Source organism: Megascapheus bottae, chromosome 5, assembly GCF_031878675.1.
Source record: "Megascapheus bottae isolate mThoBot1 chromosome 5, mThoBot2.hap1, whole genome shotgun sequence".
In the NCBI taxonomy this organism is placed as follows: Eukaryota; Metazoa; Chordata; class Mammalia; order Rodentia; family Geomyidae; genus Megascapheus; species Megascapheus bottae.
The window spans coordinates 41067386-41093451 of record NC_143513.1 but is presented as its reverse complement, the minus strand read 5'-3'; the positions used below and the strand labels follow the sequence as shown (position 1 = coordinate 41093451).

Below are 26066 nucleotides of genomic sequence, written 5' to 3'. Positions count from 1 at the left end.
CAGAGTGGGGGTTCAGGGGGGCGGTATTCAATTGCTCCTGGGAGCTCCATTAAGAAAAGTCAACCTTACAGGGGACAGAAGAGGCACCAGCTGTCTCAAACTGTTCCTTCAGCTAGCTCTCCCCTTTTTTTTTCTTGTAGTACTGGGGTTTGAACTCAGGGTTTTGCACTGCTAGGTAGGCAAAACCCTTCAAGCCTACGTTTTGAGCCATCCCATGCCCCCAGTCCCATCCCCTTTCTAAAAGTGCCCTTATTTTTTTTTTTTAATAGATCTCACTTTTTTGCTTGGGCTGGTCTGTACCACCATCTTCCTATCAATGCTTCCTAAGCAACAGGGATGACAGGTGTGTACCATCATGCCCAGCTTTTTATTGGTTGAGATGAAGTCTCATAAACTTTCTGGCTGGAATGGGCTGGCCTTTAACTAAGAGTCTCTTCCTCGCAGCCTCTTTAGTAGGATTACAGATGTGAACTATCAGACCAGCTCCCTAGGACTTTCTTTTTTCTTTTTTTCTTTTTCTTTTTTTTTTTTTTTTTTTTTTTGCCAGTCCTGGGCTTGAGCTCAGGGCCTGAGCACTGTCCTTGGACTTTCTCAAGGCTAGAGCTCTACCACTTGAGCCTCAGCACCACTTCCAGCTTTTTCTATGTATGTGGTACCAAGGAATCGAACCCGGGTCTTCGTGCATGCTAGGCAAGCACTTTAACCACTAGGCCAAATTCCCGGCCCAGGACTCTCTTTTTTTATTTTTTCATTTTTCCTTTTTTTCTCTCACTTTAATTTGGCTCTAAGCAATTTGGCTTTGACTCTTGTCAAGGTTATGTTAGTGTCTGGCTTTGGGTGTATTCTTCATACTTCCTTTTAAAACAGTACAGGTCAATTTCTTTTTTACCAGCTTAAAAATTTAAAACATGGAGCAGTTTTGGTAGGCCTGGCCCTGTACTAAGTGGCTTTACATATATTATCTAGTATTCATAATCCTGTGCTATTACTCTTTCTGTGTTACTCATGAAGAAAAAGATGCTCAGAGAGATGAAGAGTTTGTCTGAGATCACACAGGGCCATGACACTAGGCTGGAGCATTTGTCTTCCAAACTCCTGACCCATTCCAGCTATCCCAGCATCTGCTCCAGAAGGGAACAAAGTTTAGCCCCAGCTGCCACCACCCACACCTACCTGCCTTGGACACCAGACTCCTGTGTCAAGGCCCACATAAACAAATCCTTCTGCTGTTTGCCAGGAAGACTTACACTAAGTGGCAGGTTCCGAATTGTGTCTTCTGGATCAAAGGCCTCAAGCTGGTAAATGAACCCAGGATTTTCTCTTTCTGCTACATAGAGCTCTAAACCTGGGCCAGCAACCAAAAGGAAATACATAAGGAACATTCATTAGAGAGGGAAAACCGGGTCCAAGGCAGCTGAACTCCACCATGGGGCAGGGGTCAACAAAGGCCTGGAGTCAAAGCTGCAGCCTACTTGTGGGAACAGATCCATTTATGGCAATCAGTGAAGTACAAAGGTGTCATTTTTCTCCATGGAGTGTGACCTGGATAAGGAAGAGGGGGCTGTTGTTTGGGTGAGGATAGGTGAGAGTTAGGATGCAGCCACAGTGCCTTAGCTTCTCCATGATCCAGGATCACATTAAAGCACGATTTGCTCCCAAGTCCTGCCAAGGTAACCTTTTGAAGTATACCTAGCATCCCAGCAGGGAGGGCCGCCTGCAATGAAGGGCTCATCACAAGCACAGAACAGAGGAAAGATGGCCAGAGAAACGCACGGAGGCTCAGGGAAGGGGCCAAAACTGCACCACAGTTCTTGGTGATGGTGTAAGGGAGGCAGGTGCAAGCAACCTTGCCTGATGGGCCGCCACATTCTTGATAGAATTTTCTTTGTAGGGGGCCGTGTGATGAGGACTCAATATATATTTTCTCTTTTTACATTCATAGTAAGCCAATAGTGTTATAGAAGATATTGTAACTATTATGAGTTTGGGTGGATGTATACTAGTCCTAGAGCTTGAACTCAGGGGCTGTGTGTTGCTGTCCCTCAGCTGTTTCCACACAAGGCTAGTCCACCTACCAACTTTGAGCCATAGCTCCACTTCCAGCTTTTTGTTGATTAATTGAAGATAACAGCCTCACAAGACTTGGGCTGGCTTTGAACCTGATCCTCAAATCTCAGTCTCCTGAATAGCTAGGTGTAAGCCATCAACACCTGACATAATCATGCTGGGATATCAACATTATTCTTTTAGTGCAATTAGCACTTTAGAAGTGAGGAAGCTGAAGCCTAAACAAATTACGAAGTTCTTTTTGCGGCTTCTAAGTGGTAAAATTAGAACTCAGACCCAGACCATCTTGGGCCTGAGCTTGAGCTTGGAGTTGCTGTTGACTAAACTGAAAGACACTGTAGAGAGTGGTGGAGTGGGAGATGGGCAGGGGGTGTCCAGAGTTTGGTCTGGGGCACCCTAAGTTGGAGAAGACGTTTAACATCCAGGTGATCTTGGCTAGAATAGGTGAGTGTCTGGGTGAGGAATTTAGGGGAACACCTGTACTGAAACAAATCTTGGAGATTGTCACTACACAGTTGGTGTTCAAAGCCAGGAAGGTTGCTCTAAGTAGTGCCCCTTGGTGCCAGTTCTTTATATTGTCCCTAAGCTGTGGCAGATACCCAAGGGAGAGTCCACATGCCACACTGAGGTCTAGAATGATCCACGTGAGTTCCCTGGCTCTCCGTGTTCTCCTAGAACTGGGAGGGGATGGAGGGAGCCACAGATGTGGGGGCTTTTGTGAAGGGTTGGATGGCATGATTGCTGGGCTGAGCCCGAGGCCATTTCATTTATCCCCTGCTCATTAAGCAGCTGCCTTTTCCAAGGAAACAGCTGCTTGTTTATTTACTTGTGCTGTTCTGCTGTGTCCCCCCAGGGTCCTCCCTGATGCCACCGTCTGGGCTCCATTGTCCCTGCCTCTCTGTGTCCCTGTGTCGTGTGTTTTACCTTTTGCCAAGCTGCCTTGGAACTGAGGTGGCTCATTCACATCTGTTATCTGAACAGTCAGGACCTGCAGGTCGGTGACACCAGCGTCATCCTTCACATAAATCTGCAAATCAAATGTTTGTGGTCCTGTCTCGAAATCTAGTTGTGCCTTCCCAGTGGTGACAACCTATAACAAAATGCAAAATTCTTAGCAACCGAATGAATGGCGAGCTATTTGGTATGCATGTGATTTGCAAAGGGACCTTCCTAGGAAAGCCTGAGCCAGCCTTGTGGAGATGATTTTTCTTTCAGTCAGGAGTTATTTTGTCTTAGCCCTTCCAAGAGAAGCCCAATGACACTTCACAAAAGAGACTCCCATGTGGGATTCTGCCTTTAATAGGAAAGGAAAATATTCAGGAGACATCCCCTGTAATTGACCAGAGACAGAAAGCCTGGAATGTTCAAAATCTACCACAACTTGGGTGCTGGCCCCTTGATGCAGAACACTTAGGTACCCCGAATATGCTTGGCTTTTCTTAAGAAATGATTCTTCCAGGTATGTGTGGATCACCCATGTAAACCTTAGCGACTCAGGAAGCTGAGAGCTGAGGTTCGAAGCCAGCCTGGGCATGAAAAGTCCATGAGACTTTTATTTCCAATGAATTGCCAAAAATGTTGAAAGCAGAGCTGTGACTCAAGTAATACAGTTCTAGCCTTAAGCAAAAGAGCTCAGAGCAGTGCCTAGACCCTGCAATCAAGTCCCAGGACGAGCACCAAAAAGACAGAAGAAAAAGAATAAAAGAAAAAGAAAGGGTGCTGTGCTTCCCTGAAATCACAGTTGCATTTCACACTCTAATTTTCCAAAGGCTGCTCCCAAGAAGAAATAAACATGTGCACAAACAAGGAATATTAACTTCATAACATGCCTGTTCACCTTTTTGGTGCCTTTTCCCTGCATTTTTCTGTTGCCAGGAACTTTGCCTCCTGAACCATAAGGGTTTTACAGAGATGTAAGGAACCCTGAGAGAGGTGGGAGGACTAGCAGAATCTAGAGAAGATACCAGCAGGATCCCTTGTGGCCAGGCAGACTTCTACCTCCACTTTAGCCTCTGAAACTCCAGAAGGCCCAGAGTCCTTCAAGATATGACTAACCCAGAACCCCAGGGTTGGAATGTGATTGCCACTGTGACATTGTAAGGATGTGAGTCATCAGAAGGTCTCATGAATGGACTGATGTGCTTATTTTGAGAACTGAGGTTTCATTGTTCTTTGTGCCAGTCCTGGGACTCAAACACAGAGCCTAGGCACTGCCCTTGAGCTTTGTCTGTTTGTTCAAGGCTAGCAATCTATCGATTGAGCCATGGCTTCACTTCTAGCTTTTTTGCTAATTAATTGGAGATAAGAGACTCACAGATTTTTTTCCTGCCCAGGCTGATTTTGAACTGCAGTCCTCAGATCCCAGCCTTCAGAGTAGCTAGAATCACAGGTATAAGCCACCATGCCCAGCTAAACAGTCAGTTGTAATAAAAGTAAGTTCTGCTTCTAGGTTGTGACGTGGTCCCTGCTTTTGCTCTCCTGTGTGTTCTTGTCATGTGATTGTTTTTGCAAGGAAACCCTCACCAAACATCTTGGTATTGGACTTCACAGCCTTTGGTCAGTGGGGGGACACATTTCTTTTCTTCATAAACCATCCACTCTGTGGTATTCTGTTATAGTATATTTTAGCCAGGATCAGCATCATGTGATTCAGAACAGATTCTCCTTCTCTCCTCCTCCCCATACTGTTTCTGCCAGTACTGAGGTTTGAACCTGTCAACAAGCTCTCCCTCCACTGCATGTGTTCACTCCCAACTGCCTTCTCTTCTCCCAACTAGTCTAGGTCTGGAGAAATCAAAAATGATACCTACCACCTCCTCCATGCAGCCTTTTCTAACTTGGCTCTCAATGAACTTTACTCAGAATCAGTCACCTGCCACAGCAGTCTCTGTCTGCTTTTGTCTCTCTCAGCCTCTCTGTCTCTGTTTCTGTCTCTCTCTCTCACACTCACTCTCTTGGTTTTGAACTCAAGGCCTCACATTTGCTAGGCAGATACTCTACCACTTGAGCCATGCCTTCAACCTTCTTGTTTTTCATATTGGGTTTCTCATGACTGGCCTAGACCATGATCCTCAGGTGCAGGAACTTGACACAAGGGACTCAGCATCACATCCAGCTTATCCCATAGCATGGGATCATGCTAACTTTTTGCCTGGGCTGGCCTTGAATCACTGTCCTCCAGATATCTACCTCCTGAGTAGCTGGGATTGCAGTCATGAGCTTCTGTGCCCCACCCATGGTCTATCTCTCTTGCTGGGCAACAGTGAGCCAGCACAGGATGGGGACACAGACAAGGATTCTTGGAATCAGATCTCAAAGCTGCCACCTTTCAGCCATGTGCTATAAGGGCTTGGGACTTGGAAAACTCATTGCTTACTTGAGCTTAGATTAGTTGAAAGGTTAAGAAATTTGTCTGTCTCAAAAAGTTAGGATAAGACAAGAGTTCTTGGACTTGAACGAGTCATGGCCTGCTTAAGTCACATGAGAGTTGGAAAGGTAGGTGCCGGGAAGAAATGGCCTGATATTAGGAATTGGAGAAACTGATTGCTAAATTCTTCCTTCATCTTTTATGACTATATAATCTTGGACCACATAGTTAGACTTGTTGTCTCTTAGTCCTATCCAACAGCACGAAGTACTATTTTAAATGGTGGTAATGTTATGTGCTTCAGATTTGAAGGAGATTTATCATCATCATTGAAGGCAACAGACCACAGAGGTTGAGATCTCTCGAGTGGAAACAACCTTATGTCTGCCAATTAATGAATGGATATACAAAACGTGGCATGCTTATAATGGAGTAGTATTCAGCTATACAAAGGAATGAATTTCTGGTATATGTTACATGAGTGATCCTTGAGACTTCATGTGTAGTAAAAGCCAGTCATCACATACCACATTCTAGACAATTATACTCATACAAAATGTCCAGGATAGAAAGCCCATAAAAATGGAAAGCAGATTGTGGTTACTTAGGGGTTGGGCCAGGAATCAGGAGGATACAGAGTGACGTCTGAGAATAGAATGGCAGCTAATGGTGACATGGTTTCATATTGGGGTAGTGACATTTTTGTAAAATTAGATTGTGGCGATGGTTGCATGACTTTATACTAAAAACCACTGATCTATAATTTAAATGGGCAAATAATATGCCATGTGAATTAACATCTCAACAAAGCTATTTAAAAAAATAATAATGAGAGCTCTGGAGCCAGACTGCTTAGGTTTTAGTCTTAGCTCAGCTACCTTCTTGCTGCGCAACCTAGAACAATTTTGAATTCCTAATTTCTCTATGTGTCATATTCCTCATCTGTGAAAAAGAGGAGATACTAAACAGTAGAATCAGTAGATGGATTTGAGGATTATGGGAGCAGACACAGGTAAAGCACCATCCACAGTCCCTGGCATATATGATGTGCTCTGTAAGTGAGAGCTATTGACAAGGCTTCAGGAGCAGACAGGCAGCAGCTGAACAGGCAAGCCAGGTGACAACAGGGTAGGTACACAGGGCAGATAAGGCCCAGAACCCGCAGCACTAGACGCAGAGGTGGAAAATGTTAGTCATACATTCCCTGCGTGGCAGAGGGCCCAGAGCAGCTGATCGGGAGTCCTTCCTACCGGCCACATTCCTTCCCACACAGACTTCGAAAGCCTCCCCAGTGATGCTACTGATGAGCTGGGTATGACCCTCAGCCAGACCAGGCCAGCCTGAGTCCACTGGGTCCTATGAGGATTGCAAGCATGGTGGATGAAAATTGCAGGGCAGAGGGCAGGGGAGGGGGGAGCCCAGGCCATGGAGGAAGGAGATGGAGGAGAATCCCAAAGTCCAAGTAAGTCCTGACACCCGGGCCCAAAGGCATCCTTGGAAGACTTTTAAGGTGCAAGGGCAGGACGGCTGTGCCACAGGGAGGGATGGACTTGGGGAAGGACTCAGTAAACTAGAAAATGGACAGGGCTCTTCAGTATCAATTATTGGGTGTGAAAACATTGCAGAGGGAACATCACAGAGTAGAAGGGAAAACTAGACTTAGAGGTGTAGTTTTTCATTTTCTTAGAGGTTTATATTTTTATAAAAGGGCATACATCTTGCATCTTAAATATGCCAATTCTTAGATTTCCTTCTAAAATATCACAGAATCATAGAAAAAGCAGAGTCAGTAGATAGAAGGCCACCAGAGCTTGAGAGTTTTTGTTTTTGTTTTGTTTTGTTTTTTTCTCTTGGTCCAAGACCAGGACTCAAACTCAGTATCTGATGCTTTCACTTATTGGCTGGAGCTCTACCATCTGAGCCATACCTCCAACCTTCAGGGCTGGACTTTGACAATCAGTACCCAGCCTACCCCATCCCAAGCACTTCATTAGGCAACATTCACCTACACCTGGTTTAAGGTGCAGGCTCTTTGCATGGGGGAATAAGAAGCCTGTCATTTGTAGCAATGTCATGGAGACTGTCTCAAGTAGAGAAAGAATGTTCAAAGACAAGGGGGCCCCCAAACAGAGCTAGTGAATCTTACCAGAGAGGAAGTTGAACAGAGGGGAACAGAAGCAAGGCAGGCAGGTGTGAGCCCTGGGCCTTCCTGTCTGCAGGCCGCACACGGTGAGGAGAGCACGTAAGAGGCCTCTTACCTCAAAGTCAGTGCCTGCCATGCTGTTTACTGTGAACACCTCAGCCTCAGTGAAGGGATTCGAGTTGATTATCAGGGGAAATGTTGGCAGCACAGGTGATCCGGACACCGACAGACTCACAGAGAATTTGTGCACCAAAGTCCCAGGGGGAGAATTCTCTGCCACGTTGCTGGTGGCAGGTAAGTGGATAAGGTGGAGTGCTTCTCCTGTGGATTTAAAAAGATGCAAACATACAGAAACACAAAGGTTTGTTGTTGTTGTTGGGAACAGGAAACTTAGCAACTTGGTCTGTGGCTTCAGTTCCTGGAAATAATGGCTGTGGTCACTCCTCAGGACCACATGCTTTTGCCCAGTGCTAGATGTCGTCATGTGACCTCGGAGCCAAGGAAACAACCTCACCAAGCACCCATGAAATCTGCTGCTGTCATTCTGTAAACAAAGCTGCTGCTTTCCTCTGCCTGCCCACTTCCCTCCTCCTTTCTCTCCAACAAAGAGAGAGAGCAAGAGAAACGCTGTGCCTCTGACCTTGGAAGCCCATACTGCAGGGCTGTGGTTGTAGTTAGGGAATGGTGTCCTCTCTCTTGTAAGGGCACAGAAGTTTCTAAAGGTAGTAAACTCCTCTGTACCAATGTTTAATTCATGGGTCACCTGATAACTAAGTGCAACTGACTAGAGAACTCCAAAATCATGGTGGATCTCTCCACATCCATTGTCAAGGACAATGCTATTGTTGGATGCTAGGCTGTTGGGCATCAGGACGACAGGGTCAACCAGGTGAGAAAAGCAGTTCAGGAAGACATATGAGTTGCCTTGGGCTGCATTATAGATGGGGAATTTGACAAATGAAGACAATGTATGTAGGTGTTCTTTTTTTTTCCAGTAAAGACCTAGACCTCAGGATGCTCTTCTAGACTCAGTAATGAAAACAGCAACCAGAATCCCCCACTTGTATTGTGAGCTGAATAGAGAATATCTCCCAAAGATTTGCATCCACCCCGCACTTATTTTGAAACTAGAGTCTAGGTACAGAGATGTATACTTAACTGAGAGGAAGTCAATTAGATCTCAGTGGGTCCTAAATTCAGTGACTACAATCTTTGTAGGAAGGGTGGACTCAGAGACATGCATCAAGGAAAGAAGGCTGCAAAAATGAGGCAGAGAGCTGGGCATGGTGTAATCCTAGCTATTCAGGAGGCTGAGATCAGAGGATTACCGTTCAAAGCCAGTCTGGGCACTAAAGTCCATGAGACTCTTATCGCCAGTTAACCACCAGACAATGAGAAGTGACGCTGTGGCTCAAGGGGTAGGGTGATAGTCTTGAGCTGAAGAGCTCAGGGACAACACCCAGGCCCAGAGTTCAAGTACCATGACCACCCCCCCCAAAAAAAAAGAGAAAAAAATGAGGCAGAGATTGGAAAGATGCATTAGAGTCAAGGAAGAATCACCAGCTGGCGAGTCACACCTGTAATCTTAGCTACACTGGAGGCTGAGATCTGAGGATCTTGATTTAGAGCCAGCCTTGGGCAAACAAATCCTCCAGGTGTGATTCAAGTGGTAGAACACCAGCATTGAGTAAAAAAGTTAAGCAACAAGTATTACACTTAATGGTGAAAATCTAAAGCCATTCCCTCTAAAATCAGGAACGAGACAAGGATGCCCACTCTCTCCACTCCTCTTTAACATAGTACTAGAATTCCTAGCCAGTGCAATAAGGCAAGAAGCAAGCATAAAGGGAATCCAAGTAGGGAAAGAGGAAATAAAACTACCCCTCTTTGCAGATGACATGATTCTGTATTTAAAGAATCCTATAGACTCTACTCCCAAGCTCCTTGAGCTGATTCAAAGCTTTGGAAGAGTAGCAGGCTATAAAATCAACCCTCAAAAATCAACTGCCTTCCTTTACACCAACAGTGAGAGGAACGAGGCAATAATCAGGAAAGAAACTCCTTTCACAATAGCCTCAAAGAAAATAAAGTACCTAGGAATTAGCTTAACTAAGAATGTAAAGGACCTTTTTGACGAAAACTTTAAAACCCTAAAAAAGGAAATTAAAGCAGAACTAAGGAAATGGAAAAACCCCCCATGCTCCTGGATTGAAAGAATCAACATTGTGAAAATGACAATCTTGCCAAGAGCTATCTACAAATTCAATGCAATACCCATCAACATCCCAATGTCATTCTTTAAAGAAATAGAAGAGGCAATCCAAAATTTCATATGGAATAATTAAAGACCCCGTAGAGCAAAAACACTTCTTAGCAGAAAGAACAGCGCTGGAGGAATTTCAATTCCAAACTTTAGACTCTATTACAGAGCTATAATTCTCAAAACAGCTTGGTACTGGCACAGGTACAGGCCTGAAGACCAATGGAATAGAACTGAGGACCCAGATATTAAACCACAGACCTATGGCCACCTAATCTTTGACAAGGGAGCCAAAAAAATAGAATGGAAGAAAGACAGCCTCTTCAACAAGTTGTGCTGGCAGAACTGGTTAAGCACCTGTAGAAAACTAAAGCTGGATCCTTCTTTGTCACCTTGCACTAGAATTAACTCCAAATGGATCAAAGACCTGGAGGTAAAAGCTGACACACTGAAAACTTTACAGGAAGGAATAGGAGATACACTAGGCCTCCTTGGCACAGGTCGAAACTTTCTTAATAAGGACCAAGAATCACAACAAATCAGAGAAAGGCTGGATAAGTGGGACTGCATTAAACTGCAGAGCTTTTGTATGGCAAAGGACATAGATAGTAAATTAATCAGGAAGCCTACAGAGTGGGAGAAGATCTTCACCAACCAAACAACGGACAAAGGCCTCATATCTAAAATATATCAACAACTCAAAAAATTGAATCACTCCAAAACTAACCTCCAAAGTAACAACCATCCCATTAAAAAATGGGCCAAAGACTTAAAGAGAGTCTTCTCTGAAGAAGAAACAAAAATGGCCTATAGACACATGAAGAAATGCTCAACATCTCTGGTCATAAAAGAAATGCAAATCAAAACAACTCTAAGATTCCACCTCACTCCAGTTAGAATGGCCAGGATCAGGAAAACGAATGACAACAGATGCTGGAGGGGATGTGGCCAGGAGGGATCACTACTACGCTGTTGGTGGGAGTGCAAACTCGTTCAACCACTATGGAAAGCAGTGTGGCAGTGCCTCAAAAGGCTAAACATAGAGCTCCCCTATGACCCAGCAATTCCACTACTTGGCATTTACCCAACCATCCAGAAACAAGGACATACTAAATCCACTAGCACAACAATGGTCATTGTAGCATTTTTCACCATAGCAAAGATATGGAACCAACCTAGATGTCCCTCAGTTGATGAGTGGATCAACAAGTTGTGGTATTTGTACACAATGGAATTCTATGCTGCTGTCAGAAAAAAAGGACATCGCCCCATTTGTTAGGAAATGGAAAGACTTAGAAAAAATCATATTAAGTGAAGTAAGCCAGACTCAAAGGAACTTAGGCTCAATGGTTTCCCTCATTCGTCATAATCAGTAGAAACCTTGGGCTCTATTAGCAGAGATCTGCAATAGAGCAAAATCTTGATACATAAGGCCATATAATGTGAAGCTAATTGAAAGGACCTCCAGGATATTGAAACAAAAGCCATATAATGAATGATTGTTGTCCTTAATGTACTATGTTGTTTCTCATCTCCTTTGCTGTCCCTTGGTTATCTCATATTGGTATAGTATCTCACTTTGTTATCTGATATATTGAATTTATTTGTATTTGGATATTTGAAATTTGATAGGGAAGGGGGGAAAACCAAGACGGGTGGGGGGTGTGGGGGGGGAGGGAAATGGGTACCAAGACATGTGAAAGGGTATCAATGTATGTGAATTAATGCACCTTCTATCTGGCAAATATCATGTAACCCTTTTAGTAATTACAATAAAAAAAAAGTTAAGCAACAGTACAGGGCTCTGAGTTCTAAGCCCCACTATTGGCATAAAATAAAACAAATTGAAATAAAATTGGAGGTGCAACTCAAGGGTTAGAGAGCCAGCTATGAGCTGAAAGAACCAAGCAAAAGAATACAGTCCTGAGTTCGAGTACCAGTACCGCCAAGGAAAAAAATTAATCCTGACACCTTGATTTTTTAGAGAGAGAATAAATGAATGATTGTTTTAAGCACTCAATTTATGCCCTAGAAAATTAATATAATTACCATTTTCTCCCACATTCCTATAATGTAAGATTTTTTTTCATTTGCTCCTCAAAACACCAACTCAGATGTGTATTACTGTCCTCACGTTACAGTAAATAACAAAGCCAAGATTTGTGTTTCACAGCCAGCTTGCCTGCCCTGACCACCATCAGCCACTGGGAACAAGGAGGGACAAAGGTGAGCAGGACAGTAGAATGGTTCATCTACTGAATGGTGTGGAATTTCTACAAGCCAGTCACAGGGAAAGGCTGATTTCATAAGTGTTGGGGACCGACTGTGGGGTCAATGACCTTGGACCTGACCTTGGACCTACACAACGGTATACACAAGGAAGTAACTCTTATCAGGATGACTTTAAGCTATGTCAATCAGTTCTTATCATGATGACTTTAAGCAATGTCAATCTGATCTTATCATGATGACTTTAAGCTATGTCAATCAGTTCTTATCATGATGACTTTAAGCAATGTTAATCCTTTCTCAATTATCCTATATGTGATTTGTTTACTATTTTGTATGAATGTAGCCTCTGGCAACTCCCTAGTTTTAAGAAGAGTATTTAAGGTCGGAACTTAAAATAAACGGGACAGTCTTAGGCAGCAGTCTGGAGCTCACAGTCTTCTTGGACTGCTGACTTGGGCTGTAGTCCTCCCGAACTCCATCTGTTTGTCTCTCTTCTATTTTTTCCTAGTCCTTGCCCCTATTTCAGGAATCCCAATCCGCGAACCCTGGTTTGCTGCCGGCTGACCCCGGCAACTGGCGCCCGAACAGGGACCTGAAAATCTGGGACAAGGTGAAGGACCCCCCCCCTGTGGTGAGTAACACGTCGTAGGACTATTAGGAGAGTGTATAGTCAGGAGAAAAAATTATGGGTCAAGTTAATAGCTATATGTCATATTTACCGATCTTAACAGGCCTACTTGAAGCCCACGGAATGTGGGTGGAAAAAGGGGCACTTCAGAGCTTCCTACAGTTTCTCGAGGAGGCATGCCCGAGGTCTATAGAGGAGGAATTCCAAAAAGCCTGGCAGGGGATAGGAAAAAGAATTAAAGATTATTATAATGTATATGGCCCCGAAAAGACCCCAGTAGAGGCTATTGATGTATATAATTTAGTAAGTGAAGGCATAGATCCTGAACATGAGAATGCTGAATTTGAATTAAGGGAACTTTATGAATTAAAGGACCCTTCTGAAAAACCTGAAACTGAGCCATATGCCGCAGCCCAAGAGAGTCTAAGTGAGATCTTGAAAAGGGAACAACAACCAGTAGATATTGAGTATCAGAATTCAAATTTTAATATGAGGGAGGAAAGTTATGATGAGCCGATGGAGGACCGGATAGCTACAATAGAAAAGAGGTTAGAAGAAATGCTACATCTACTATCTAAAATGGGGATAGAGCAGAGAGCCCCTCCAGAAGTAGGAAGGAGATATTACCCTCAGGCCACTATGGTTTCTGATTCTAAATCCTATCCCTCACACCCACCGCCTCCGGCTGCAGCCTTACAGCCTCAATCCCTTTTCCAACCTTTCAGGCCTAAAGGCCCTAGCAACAAGTCCCTTTTAACAGGCACTACAACCAGGCACAGTGCATCGCAATTAAACCTGGCTCAGGCTGCTAGAGAGAGGGAAGATATTTCAGAGCCTCGATGCTTCCCTAGTTTAGTTGATCAGGATGAACAAGTATACCATCAACCTGTTACTGTTAAACTATTGCAGGATTTAAAGAGTGCCTGCTCCCAATATGGGCCAACTGCCCCTTTTACTCAAGTAATATTAGAGGCCGCGTGTGCTGGTATTGTATGCCCAAATGACTGGAAGCGGCTTGCCAGAGCATGCCTTAGTGCGGGAGAGTACTTATTATGGGAGACAGAGTTCACTGCACAGTGTCGGGCTAAAATTGAAACAAATAGGTCTAAGAACCTGCCTTACACTTTTGATCAGTTGTTACGAGAGGGAATCTATAAAAACACCGAAGATCAATTGGGTTATGCAAAGGAAGCCTATTTACAAATAAATGCTGCGGCGAAAGAGGCTTGGAAAAGGTTACGTAATTCCAATCGTACAAAAAATTTAGTAGAAGTTAAACAGGGACCGAATGAACCTTATCTAGAATTTTTGTCTCGATTAATGGAGACTGCAGACCACCTAGTACAAGATGAGAACGCAAGGAATATTATAGTTAGACACATAGCCTATGAAAATGCCAACGCCGCCTGTCAGGCGGCTATCAGACCCCATAGGAATAAGGGAGGAATCACGGACTTTATTTCACTATGTGCTGATATTGGACCCTCCCATGTACAAGGCCTTACTTTAGCCGCCGCTCCTCAAGGAAAGACTGCTACTGAATTTCTAAAATATAGAGGCCAGAGGCCAGAGGCCCGGGCTGCTAGACCCCCAGGGCGTTGCTTCTCTTGTGGACAAATAGGACATTGGATGACGCAATGCCCACGCCAGGCCAGGTTAAAGAGAGAAAAATTACCTGGCACATGTCCACGCTGTGGTAAAGGGAAGCACTGGGCTAAAGATTGCAGGTCAAGAACAGATCGCAATGGCCGCCCGTTTTCGGGAAACTGGAGAAGGGGCCAGCCTCTGGCCCCGCAAAACCATGGGGCAGTCCCTCCCTCTTCTCGGCCACAAGTAAATCTTCTAACAACCCCCCAAAATCAGTCTCCAGCCTCTTCCGTGCCACCCCAGGCAGCGCAGGATTGGACCTCTGTTCCTCCACCTGCTCAGTATTGACCCCAGAGATGGGGACACAAGCTCTCCCCACGGGAGTCTTCGGCCCCCTTCCCCCGGGAGTGGCTGGATTGCTGTTAGGGCGAAGTAGCTCAGCCCTTAAAGGGATACAGATTACACCTGGCAAAATTGACCAGGATTTCACTGGAGAAATCAAAGTTATGGCCTCTGCCCCGAAACACGTAGTATCAATCCCAGCCGGTCAAAAATTAGCACAACTAATACTTGTCCCTTTATCTCATGGGGAGACTGCTAATTCTTCTGCCCCATGCGGACAGAGAGGATTTGGATCCTCTGATATCTATTGGGTACAAAGCATAAAACAAGAGAGGCCTGAGATGACTATATTTATACAAGAAAAACCCTTTAAAGGAATATTAGACACAGGAGCGGATGTGTCTGTAATATCTAAAAAGCATTGGCCAGCCCAATGGCCCCTGACAACCTCTATGACTTCCCTACAAGGGATTGGGCAAGCAACTGACCCACAGCAGAGCAGTGCGATCCTTGTTTGGAGAGATGAGGAAGGGCACTCCGGTCATTTTCAGCCATTTGTCCTGGATCATCTGCCAATTAATTTATGGGGTCGTGATATCATGGAAAAAATAGGAGTGTATATGTTTAGTCCTAGTGCTGCGGTCACTAAGCAGTTACTTGATCAAGGCCTCCTCCCCTTTAGGGGACTAGGCCGAGCAGCACAGGGGGAGCTAGAGCCACTCCAACCCCAGTCTCACCCTACGAGACAAGGATTAGGGTATTCTTTAACGGGGGCTGTTGTTTGTTTGTCCTGCCCCTCATGCTGATCCCATAAATTGGCTCTCGGAAGAACCGGTATGGGTCGAACAGTGGCCTCTTTCTCTAGAAAAGATCATTGCAGTTCAGCAGCTGGTACAGGAACAGATAGACTTGGGACATGTGGCCCCTTCTAACTCTCCATGGAATTCTCCAATTTTTGTTATAAAGAAAAAGTCAGGTAAATGGAGGCTGTTACAGGATCTGAGAAAGATAAATGCAACTATGGAACTGATGGGAGCCTTACAGCCCGGCTTGCCTTTCCCCATGGCAATCCCAAAGGATACTTATAAGATTATTATAGATTTGAAGGATTGTTTCTATACTATACCCCTGGCGCCTCAAGACTGTAAGCGCTTTGCCTTCAGCGTCCCCTCTGTTAATTTTAAAGAACCCATGAAGCGATATCATTGGCTTGTGCTCCCACAGGGCATGGCAAATAGCCCAACTTTATGTCAAAGTTTTGTAGCTAGAGCCATTTCTTCCACCCGTGAAAAATTCTCTTCTGTTTATATTGTTCATTATATGGACGACATCTTGTTGGCTTGTTCTGACCCTACCGTCGTACGACAAGCCTTTGGACAACTAAAGCAAGATCTGAGCCGCTTTGGCCTTATAATAGCAGCTGAAAAGGTTCAGGAACATCCCCCTTTTACGTATTTAGGCCATATATTAGGCCCACACTATTTTAAAAGCCAAAAAATACAATTAAAAACTTCACACTAAGAACTCTTCATGATTTTCAGCAATTTTTAGGAGATATAAATTGGCTTCGGCCTTATTTAAAGCTGTCCACTGGAGAGTTAAAACCCCTCTTTGATCTCTTAAAAGGAGATACCAACCCTACATCCTTGCGCAATTTAAATCCCGACGCCGAGAGGGCCATCCAAATCGTAGAAAAGGCAATTTCCCAGCAACAAGTGAACTATTGTGACTACTCTAAACCATGGGGAGTTTACATTTTAGCTACTTCTCACTCCCCAACTGCTGTATTGTGGCAGGATGGCCCACTTTTATGGCTTTATCTACCATCAACACCTGGCAAAGTGCTGACCCCCTACTACGAATTGGTAGCTAATCTGATACATATGTGCCGAGTGGATTCCCGTAAATATTTAGGTCAGGAACCTCATTTTATCTGTGTCCCATATAATTCACAACAACAAGATTGGCTATTCGCCCATTGCGATTCTTGGGCCATTGCTTGGGCCAATTATACGGGAAAAATTTTGCATCACTACCCATCTAACAAACTCCTCCAATTTGCTGCGTGTCATACGTTCCTATTTCCTTCCATAGTACGGGCCTCGCCTTTATCTTCTGCCGCTTTAGTATTTACAGACGGATCCTCTAATGGAACGGCTGCTTTGACCATTAATGGGAAAACTCAATCTTGGGTTACGGGTTTTTCCTCTGCCCAAGAGGTAGAGTTAGAGGCTGTTTTACAAGCACTCGTCCTGTTACAAGACGAGCCCTTTAACTTATACTCAGACAGCCAATATGTAATTCGTGCTCTTCAAGTCATAGAAACTGTTCCCTTTACTGGAACTACTAACTCCAATATCCAGACCCAATTTCGCCAAGTACAAACTTTGCTTTGTTCTCGCAACCACCCCTGTTTTTTTGGCTTCATTCGAGCTCACACTAATCTTCCTGGCCCTTTAAGTGAGGGTAACGCAGTTACTGATTCTGGCACCAGAGTTTATTTAACTCAAGTCGAACTTGCTAAGCAGTCACATGCCATCCATCATCAAAACAGCCGAGCCTTGCGCCGACAGTTTAAATTATCTAGAGAAGCGGCACGTCAAATAGTTAAAACTTGCTCCAACTGTGTGCCCTTCTCACCAGCTCCTCATTTAGGTATAAATCCACGAGGACTGCTTTCTAATCACATTTGGCAGATGGATGTCACACATGTTCCATCATTTGGCCGATTAAAATATGTTCATGTTACTGTAGATACTTATTCTAATTTTATCCTAGCCACCCCCCTTGCTGGGGAAGCTACTAAACATTGTATTTCTCACTGCATTCGATGTTTTGCTGTGATGGGGATTCCCTCGCAAATAAAAACAGATAATGGCCCTGGCTATGCAGGCCAAGCATTTCAGTCCTTCTGCCATTCTTATAATATCACTCATATTACAGGCATTCCTTACAATCCTCAAGGTCAAGGCATCGTGGAGAGAGCTAATGGATTATTAAAACATCAAATTGCTAAAATACAGAAAGGAGAGTCATATCCCGCTACCCCTGTGAATATACTTAATCATGCTTTATTTGTTTTAAATTTTTTGAATCTGGATTCAAATAATTTATCTGCTGCTCAGCGATTCTGGGAAAAAAGAGAGCAGCGTGCTTTTGCCTTAGTAAAATGGAAGGATCCCCTAACTGGTGCTTGGCACGGACCAGATCCTGTTCTAACCTGGGGTAGAGGGCATGTATGTGTTTTCTCACAGGAAGAAAATGATGCCCGCTGGCTGCCCGAACGCTATGTTCGGATTGTGGAGAGTGACAGTGGTCATCCAAGCAGCGACCCACTGGACCTTCACCCCCAACCCTCCAGTAATGCATCCAGTAATGCGGAAAAGACCTGAATTCATGTTTTTGTGTTAAGTGTAAAAGTCTCTGTTTCTTTGTCTTGTTCATGTTACATATTTTTTCTTGTCCAGTTTTGTCTTTGAAATTGGTACCAGTTTTAAATATGGATCCTTATGATTTTTCTAAAGTTTTGTTTTGAACCTGGTTCTCACCTGCAAGAGTAAAATTGGCAAAGCTCTCTTGACACAAACTTCCGGAAAATGAATGGCCAATATTAATTTTGTGCACTTTAAAATCTTTGAGTATGAATGTGTGTGAATGAGTGAGTGAACATGTTCAAGGTTTAATCAAGAAAATCATTTAGGTTTGAATTATTGCATTGTTTTAAAGAGGGGGGAGAATGGAATGTTAGATCAGCAAAAAAAAAAAAATGAACTTGATGCTTGTATGACAGCTCTTAAGTCCCATTTAGAAGGTCGAATCAGTAGATTGGAGAGAGAACTCCGAGAGCATCAAGGGAGGCACTTAGAGCCGAAAAAAGAGCCTCAAGAGCCTACTAGTAAGGTCCCAGAACAGCAGAGACTGATCACGTTGAAAACGACTGCAGCTTCTGAAGAATGAGGAATTGCCAGCACTTCAGATCCACCAACAGCCAATATCAAGCCAACTGCTGTTGTTTCTACTCCAAGTAAAGTGACAACTGAAGCTATGGTTGGGAACAAATCAACACCTATGGCCAGTAGCCGTCCAATGGTCACATCTGCAACAGTCACCAATCGAACAACTCCGCAGATCTAAGCCCCAGATGGATGAATTCCCCCCCGAGAGGAATCGCAGTCAAGGATGGGATAAGAGGGGACGCTCTCTGACCAACCTAAGACAGGGCCTTCAGCTTGATCTGAAGAAGTTCCCCATGACGGGTAAGGCAGAGTCAGCGATCCACCCAACCTAAGACAAGCAAGTCGCATCTTTTAAAAGAAAGACGGGGGAGATGTTGGGGACCGACTGTGGGGTCAATGACCTTGGACCTGACCTTGGACCTACACAACGGTATACACAAGGAAGTAACTCTTATCAGGATGACTTTAAGCTATGTCAATCAGTTCTTATCATGATGACTTTAAGCAATGTCAATCTGATCTTATCATGATGACTTTAAGCTATGTCAATCAGTTCTTATCATGATGACTTTAAGCAATGTTAATCCTTTCTCAATTATCCTATATGTGATTTGTTTACTATTTTGTATGAATGTAGCCTCTGGCAACTCCCTAGTTTTAAGAAGAGTATTTAAGGTCGGAACTTAAAATAAACGGGACAGTCTTAGGCAGCAGTCTGGAGCTCACAGTCTTCTTGGACTGCTGACTTGGGCTGTAGTCCTCCCGAACTCCATCTGTTTGTCTCTCTTCTATTTTTTCCTAGTCCTTGCCCCTATTTCAGGAATCCCAATCCGCAAACCCTGGTTTGCTGCCGGCTGACCCCGGCACATAAGATGCCATTAACAAAAGAAAAATTCAAGGCCAAGAGTGTGGCCTAGCATTTGAGTACTTGCCTAACATAAATGAAGCCCTGAGTCCCATCTCTTTGTTACCACATTAAAAAAAAAAAAAAGACAGAAGTGGTGCTGTGACTCAAATGGTAGAGCACTTGCCTTGAAAAAGCTCAAGACCCTGAGTTTAAGCCCCAGGACTGGAAAAAAAAAAATCAGTGGGGAGAGAATGCAGAGGGATAACTAAAAATTCAAGGAAATAGAATATTAGCCCATTGGTAGACACAGTTTTCAGTCTAGAGACTAAATGCCTAAGTTATAATTACCCTCAGAATTATCAAGTTTTATAGACAGGATTGTGCAAGGATGCAGATGTCCAAACTGCTGAGGTTTAGAATGACGTGAATAGGAATGGATCTTTTAATCTATTAAAATTGACTTTCACATTATAGCATTATATACAATAAAAACTAGGAGAGGGCCGGGAGTTTGGCCTAGTAGTAGAGTGCTTACCTAGCATGCACAAAGACCCGAATTCCATTCCTTGGTACCACATATATAGAAAAAGCCAGAAGTGGTACTGTGGCTCAAGTGGCAGAGCTCTAGCCTCGCAAAGCCCAAAGACTGTGCTCAGGCCATGAGTACAAGCCTGGGGACTGTCAAAAAATATAAAAAACTAGGAGGAAGAATGTGCTTGGGGCACTGAGAGACAAAATACTTCCAAAAAGAGTTTTCCAACTGAGCAAAGCAGTTGATTGATTTGGTTGGTCCATTTCCTTTCTTTTCTTTCTCTTTTATCTTTCTTTCCTTTCTTTCTTTTCTTTTCTTTTTTGTGTTAACACTGGGGCTTAAATTCAGGGCCTTATTTTCTTGCTTGGCTTTTTGTTTTTTTCTCAAGACTGGCACTCTACCACTGGAGCACTCTTCCAGTTCCAGCTTTTTGCCAGTTAATTGGAGATAAGCATCTCACAGTTTTGTCTGCCTAGACTGTCTTCAAACCTCGGTCCTCAGATCTCAGCATCTTTAGCTAGGATTAAACGGGTAAGATACCGGTGCGAAGTAGTTGGTTCTTTTCCATCAGCTTAATTCCCTCAGGGTCTCTTTTCCCTAGGTCTCTTCCATTCCCTCCAGCTGTGTCCCCACTGCTCATCAGGTCAAGTACAACCATAGTCCCATGACAGGTTGGCTGTGCCCCTCCACCCTCCTACCCACACACTCCCCTGGCCCTCCCACCCTCCTCAGTGACCTATGCCTAGTCAGAAAGAAACGATATGAACTACTGGGTTGTTTTATTCTCAGAAATAGCCTGGGGGTAAGGTAGTGCGCAGCCCAGATGAACAGATTAAAACAAGTAAGCACTAGCATTTATCAAACACCTACTCACCAGACATTGTGCCAGGTGCTTCCCTCCAGATGGCAGCCCTTTTTCTTTTTTTTTTTTTTTTTTTGGTGGGGGGGTAGAAGGAGTGGCAAGAATGTTATGGTGTTGTCTTTTTTTTTTTTTTTAACTCTGGGCCTAGGCACTATCTCTGAGTTCTTCAGCTCAAGGCTACCACCACCCTACCCGTTGAGCCACAGCACCACTTCCGGTTTTCTAGTGGTTACATGGAGATAAGAGTCTCACATACTTTAGTGCCTGGGCTAGCTTTCAACTGCGATCCTTAGATCTCAGCCTCCTCAGAAGCTAGGATTATAGGCGTGAGCCACCACGTCTGGCTAAGAATGGGGTTTTGAACTCAGGATCTCTCCCTTGCTCAGCTTGTTTGTTCAGTTGGAGCTCTGTCACTTGAGCTATAACTCCAACTCTGCTTTTTGCTGGTTATTTTTGAGATGGATTCTTGTGGACTTTTCTACCCGGCTGGCATCAAACCATAATCCTCTGGATCTCACCTCCATGAGTTGCTAGGATGCTGGGCATGAGCCATCAGTACCTGGTTCAGATGGGAGCTTGGGATGTAGAGTTTGCTGTCTGAGATCACACGTACCTGAGATCACACACTCGGTGTGGGTGAGGTGGGCCCTGCCTTACCACATAGGTGCTCACTCCCAGTACAGGCAGTTGATTGGCCATGTGCCATGCACCTGTGAGACATATGTACATCCCTGACCTGGCAGCACTGCTGTAGCATGGCTCTAGGGCTGAGAGGAAATCAGACCTTCAAGTCAAATGCTAAATCTGGAAGAGGAGATTAGAAGCTAACACAAACTGTGCAAGAATATGAGCTTGTTGGGAGCCTAGGTATAAGAGGTTTGCTAAGAACACAAGGGTTTTCTACCTTCTCAACCAGAGATGACCAAAATGACATTGACTACCAACTTGTGAGGAATGGGGGAGACTAGTACCACTCCCAAAATACTGCATGAAGCCCACACTTGGCTTATTTTGTAGGGTCTGCATCAGTTGCTTCTGTGGCACTGACATCTTTAATATGACCTGGATCTGAAAGATGAGTTCTGGGGAAGTACTGGCCTTCTTACTCAAACCACCTGACCCCCTGTAATCTGGAGGGGTTTTTCACAGTGATTCTCAAATGGTCATGTTTTGAAAGGCAAGTGAGGGAGGATTTTTAGGAGTGGATAGATCCAGTGTCTTCAGAGCAATTTGCTAGTATGGGGAAAGCCAGGCGATTATAGGACACACCTTTCCTGTAAAAACGCTCTACTCTTCTGGTGGCCCGGCTTTCCAGCTCACATGTGCCACAACTGTGCAAATGAATTCAAAAACTTTAAGGCAGATGCACTGCAGATACTGTCAAGAAAGAAAGCCAGGCCAGGATCTTTCTTCCCATTTTCTCCAACTCCTTTGCTATTAAAGAAATAGTGGTAGTAATGGCAAGAACAATAATTCAAAACGACTAGGGTCTACCTGCTAAAAATAGAACAATCAGTAAAACATAGGCTTATAAAACATAGGCTTATAAAAAAAAAGGCTTAGCTTTTATAACAAACGCCCTGCCATGATAATGACATTCATTCTTCACAATGGTAGGTCCTTCCTTCCTTCCTTTCTTCTTTCCTTCCTTCCTTCCTTTCTTCTTTCCTTCCTTCCTTTCTTTATTTCTTTCTTTTTTCCTTCCTTCCTTTATTTCTTTCTTTTTCTTTCCTTCCTTTCTTTCTTTCCTTGTTTTCTTTCTCTCCTCTCCCACTCCTTCTCTTTTTCTCTGTTCTTTCTGTCCTTCTTTCTTTGTCAGTACCAAGGTTTAAATTCAGGGCCTCAACCTTGTTCAGCTTCCTTGCTGGGTGAGTACTCTACCATTTGAGCCATGCCTCCAGTCAGGCTTTTTTGTTGTCTATTTGGAATATGGAGAAAATCTCACAAACTTTTCAAACTTTACTTGGGCTGGCTTCTAACTTCAGTCCTTCAGATCGTAACCACCTGAGGAGCTAGGATTATAGGCATGCACTACTAGCATATGACTCACTTCTTATTTCTTGAAATTTTTTGCCAGTCCTGGGCTTGAGCTCAGGGCCTTCAATTGTCACCTGACTTTTTCACAAAAGGTTGGCACTTTACTTCTTGATCCACACCTCCACTTCTATTATTTTGTTTCTTAACTGGAGATAAAATTCTCTCAGACTCTCTTGCCTGGGCTGGCTTTGAACTACAGTTAAATGACACATACTATCCGGGAGGTCGAAATAGGAGAACCAAGGTTTGAAGGTAGTCTGAGCAAAAGTTAGCTCTATCACGAAGGACTCTATCACAAAGGATGAGCCAGGGATGGGAGTGCATTTCTATAGTTTCAGTACACAAGAAGCAGGAAGACCAAAGTCTAAGGTTGCCTGGGTGTTGGGAAGAAGCAAAACCCTACCTAAAATAAAAACAAATTCAAGGCAAAAGGCCTGGGGTGATAGCTGAAGTTGTAGAGTGCTTACCTCATAAGCAGGAGGCCCTGAAAAAAATGCACCAGGAAAAAAGAAAAAGAATCATGATCAATCAGGTTTTCAGACTCACATAAGATGAGTGATGAAACAGTCTACATCCCAGATATTCTCCCCAAATCTAGGATTTGTCCTGTGCAAGTGTAGGGAGGGACTCAAATGTACTTTTCTAGGAGAAACCCATATATTTTCTGCAAACCTTGTGTTCCAAGTTTTAAATGACAGTGTCCATGTATGAGACCCTGAGCTCTGCCTAACCTCACTCTTTTCTCGATGATGATAAATGTCACTTGTTAACTCAAATGATGATGCCCTTAAAAGCCCAAATTTCAGGGAAGACTGCAAATGTTTACTCTCAGCAGGAGTCTGGCTGCTACAGGCTCACAGATGCACCTGCCTCCACAGAATCTCAATGCCCAGATGAGGAGAGATCAGCGTGAGGAGACCTAGTGATTTCTCTACCTTCTTAGCAAGATCAAAGAGGAAAAGCAAGTGCTCACTTGCAAAGATCTTGAAAAAGCATTGACTTCAAAATCCACTTTAATTTAGAAATAGATGTTTTAAACAAAATAAGAATAAAAACGGTCTCCTTGGCATCTAAAACATTTCTCATACCAGAAGCTAGCCTCCTGCTTAGTGAGAAATGAGACAGGAATGCATACTCTTATTGATATTTAGCAAGTCTGGAGGTATCAGCCTGGCAATTACGTAAGAGAAAGAAGCAGGAAAGAGAAAATAGGAAAAGGGTAATGCAATTGTTCATTCATTCCAAATCTGGAAAATACATGATACCTAGCTGGAAAACAATTATAAACTGTAAGAAACATTAATAGACTTCCAAACATTCAACAACAGAATGTAAAAGATGAAAGGAAAAACCAGATACTGGTGGCTCAGTCCTGTAATCCTAGCTATTCTAGGCTGAGATCTGAGAATTGTGATTCAAAGCCAGCCCAGGCAAAAAAGTCTGGAAGAATTGTATCTCTATTTGAGCAGCAAAAATCTCGAAGTAGAGGTGTATCGCCCAAATAGTAGAGCACCCGCCTTGACAGAAAAAGCCAAGAGATAGCACAGGGTCCAGAATTCAAGTTCTAGTACTGACACAAACAAACATACATACATAATAAAATAAAATTAATAGAAGATATAGGGGAAGAAAATATTCATTTGTGAATGGAAGAAGGAGGAGAAGGAGGAAGAGGAGGAGGAAGAAGAGGAGGAAGAGGAGGTCAGGCTGGAATGTGGCTTAGTGGTAGAGTGCTAGACTTGAGCAAAAGAAGCTCAAAGACTGTGCTCAGGCCCTGAGTTCAAGCTCCAAGACTGGCAAAATAAATAAATAAATACAAAAAACATGTGAAAGAACTAGAAATAACCATGATGAGAATGTGCAAGATCTGTAGGAAGGAAACCTTAAAATACTCCTGAAAACAAATGAAGATCTCACTCTTCAATTAGTAAGGACAAACATCATGAATAATAATCACTACCACTTATTAAGGATCTACTGTGTCCCACATACTCCTTGAAGTTACTCCATAACTAATCGAAGAGTTAAATTATCCCTAAATCAACCTGCAAATTAACCTGATTGAATTCCATACATTATGCATATACTCCCTATTTAAAAAAGCAAAATTTAATTTTAAAAGCTTCATTTCAATAATCCAAGATGACAATATTTTTTTAAAAAATCATCCAAGTTTCTTGAATCTCTTGAATAAGGAGGAGGGAGGGTTAGAAGCATCAAGTAGCAGCTTTGGCCCTTCTATCAGATGGCTTTGGCTTTGCTTAAGGCAATGCTCAGTTCCTCAGTTTTCCCAATAGATGATGGGGTCAACTTATCCTTAGACACAGGCTTTAGTGAAGGGCCACAAGTCATCATAAAAGCTGATGCAACACTCTCACAATGCTTAACTTGAAAGGCATTTATCTAAGCCTAGATCTGAGAAGTGCTTTCTGCACAGGCCAGTGAAGCCAAGTGGGAAAGTGTCGTTTGCACAATATAGACTTCACTGTGTTTCCTGACCATCTCTTTTCTCTATCCATCTCATTCATCATTGCAGATAAGCCCAGTCTCAGAGGCAATGTGCTCTTTGGGGACATTTTCCTACATGAATATCCTGCAAGCCAAGTAGACCCAGCAAGGTCCCAAAGCAAAGTTCCCACCTGCTGTGGCCCCCAGGAGAGCCAAGAGAAGGACTGATCCCCACATGCTTGATGGCATCCAGGATCTGAATCCAGCAACTTATTCTAGGCACCACTCACTAGCTTCCCCAGTCTGGCTTTGTTGCCATGCAAGAAATCAAACAGAGGTAACTAAGGGAGACTCCAAACAGCACAGGATTGTTTGTTGCTTGATCACTTGCTTGGATGATGGCATGGTACGGTAGAGGCCAGTCAAGCAGCCTGAGTCACACCACATGTCTCCTCAGAGAGCTCCAGAAGAGAAATCAGAAGAGCGAAGAAGCCAGGCGCTGGTGGCCTATGCTTGTAATCCTAGCTACTCAGGAAGCTGAGAGTTGAAGATCTCAGTTCAAAGCCAGCCTAGACAGAAAAGTGCTTGAGACTCTTATCTCCAGTTAACCACCAGAAAACTGAAAGTGGAGCTGTGGCTCAAAGTGGTAGAACGCTAGCCTTGACAAAAGTGTTCAGGGACAGCACTCAGACCCTGGGTTTCAAGCGCCATGACTGACAAAAAGGGGAGGGGGCCAAAGAACCCTGAGACGATTGTAA

General features: G+C 43.7%; 1 protein-coding gene across 1 annotated transcript in view; it reads right to left on the bottom strand.

Annotated features, from left to right (window-relative positions):
* Cdhr3 (cadherin related family member 3) overlaps window positions 1–25594 on the bottom strand; it is a 70894-nt gene extending 45300 nt beyond the window's left edge. Inside the window, exons 1-4 of the mRNA XM_090332225.1 lie at window positions 25500–25594; window positions 7693–7898; window positions 2992–3157; window positions 1248–1345 (exon numbers count right to left, since the gene is read on the bottom strand). Of these exons, the coding sequence (XP_090188351.1) occupies window positions 1248–1345; window positions 2992–3157; window positions 7693–7898; window positions 25500–25557 (528 nt within the window). The 5' untranslated portion in view covers window positions 25558–25594. The remainder of the gene's footprint in view (window positions 1–1247; window positions 1346–2991; window positions 3158–7692; window positions 7899–25499) is intronic.
* Between the last annotated feature and the right edge of the window lie 472 nt (window positions 25595–26066).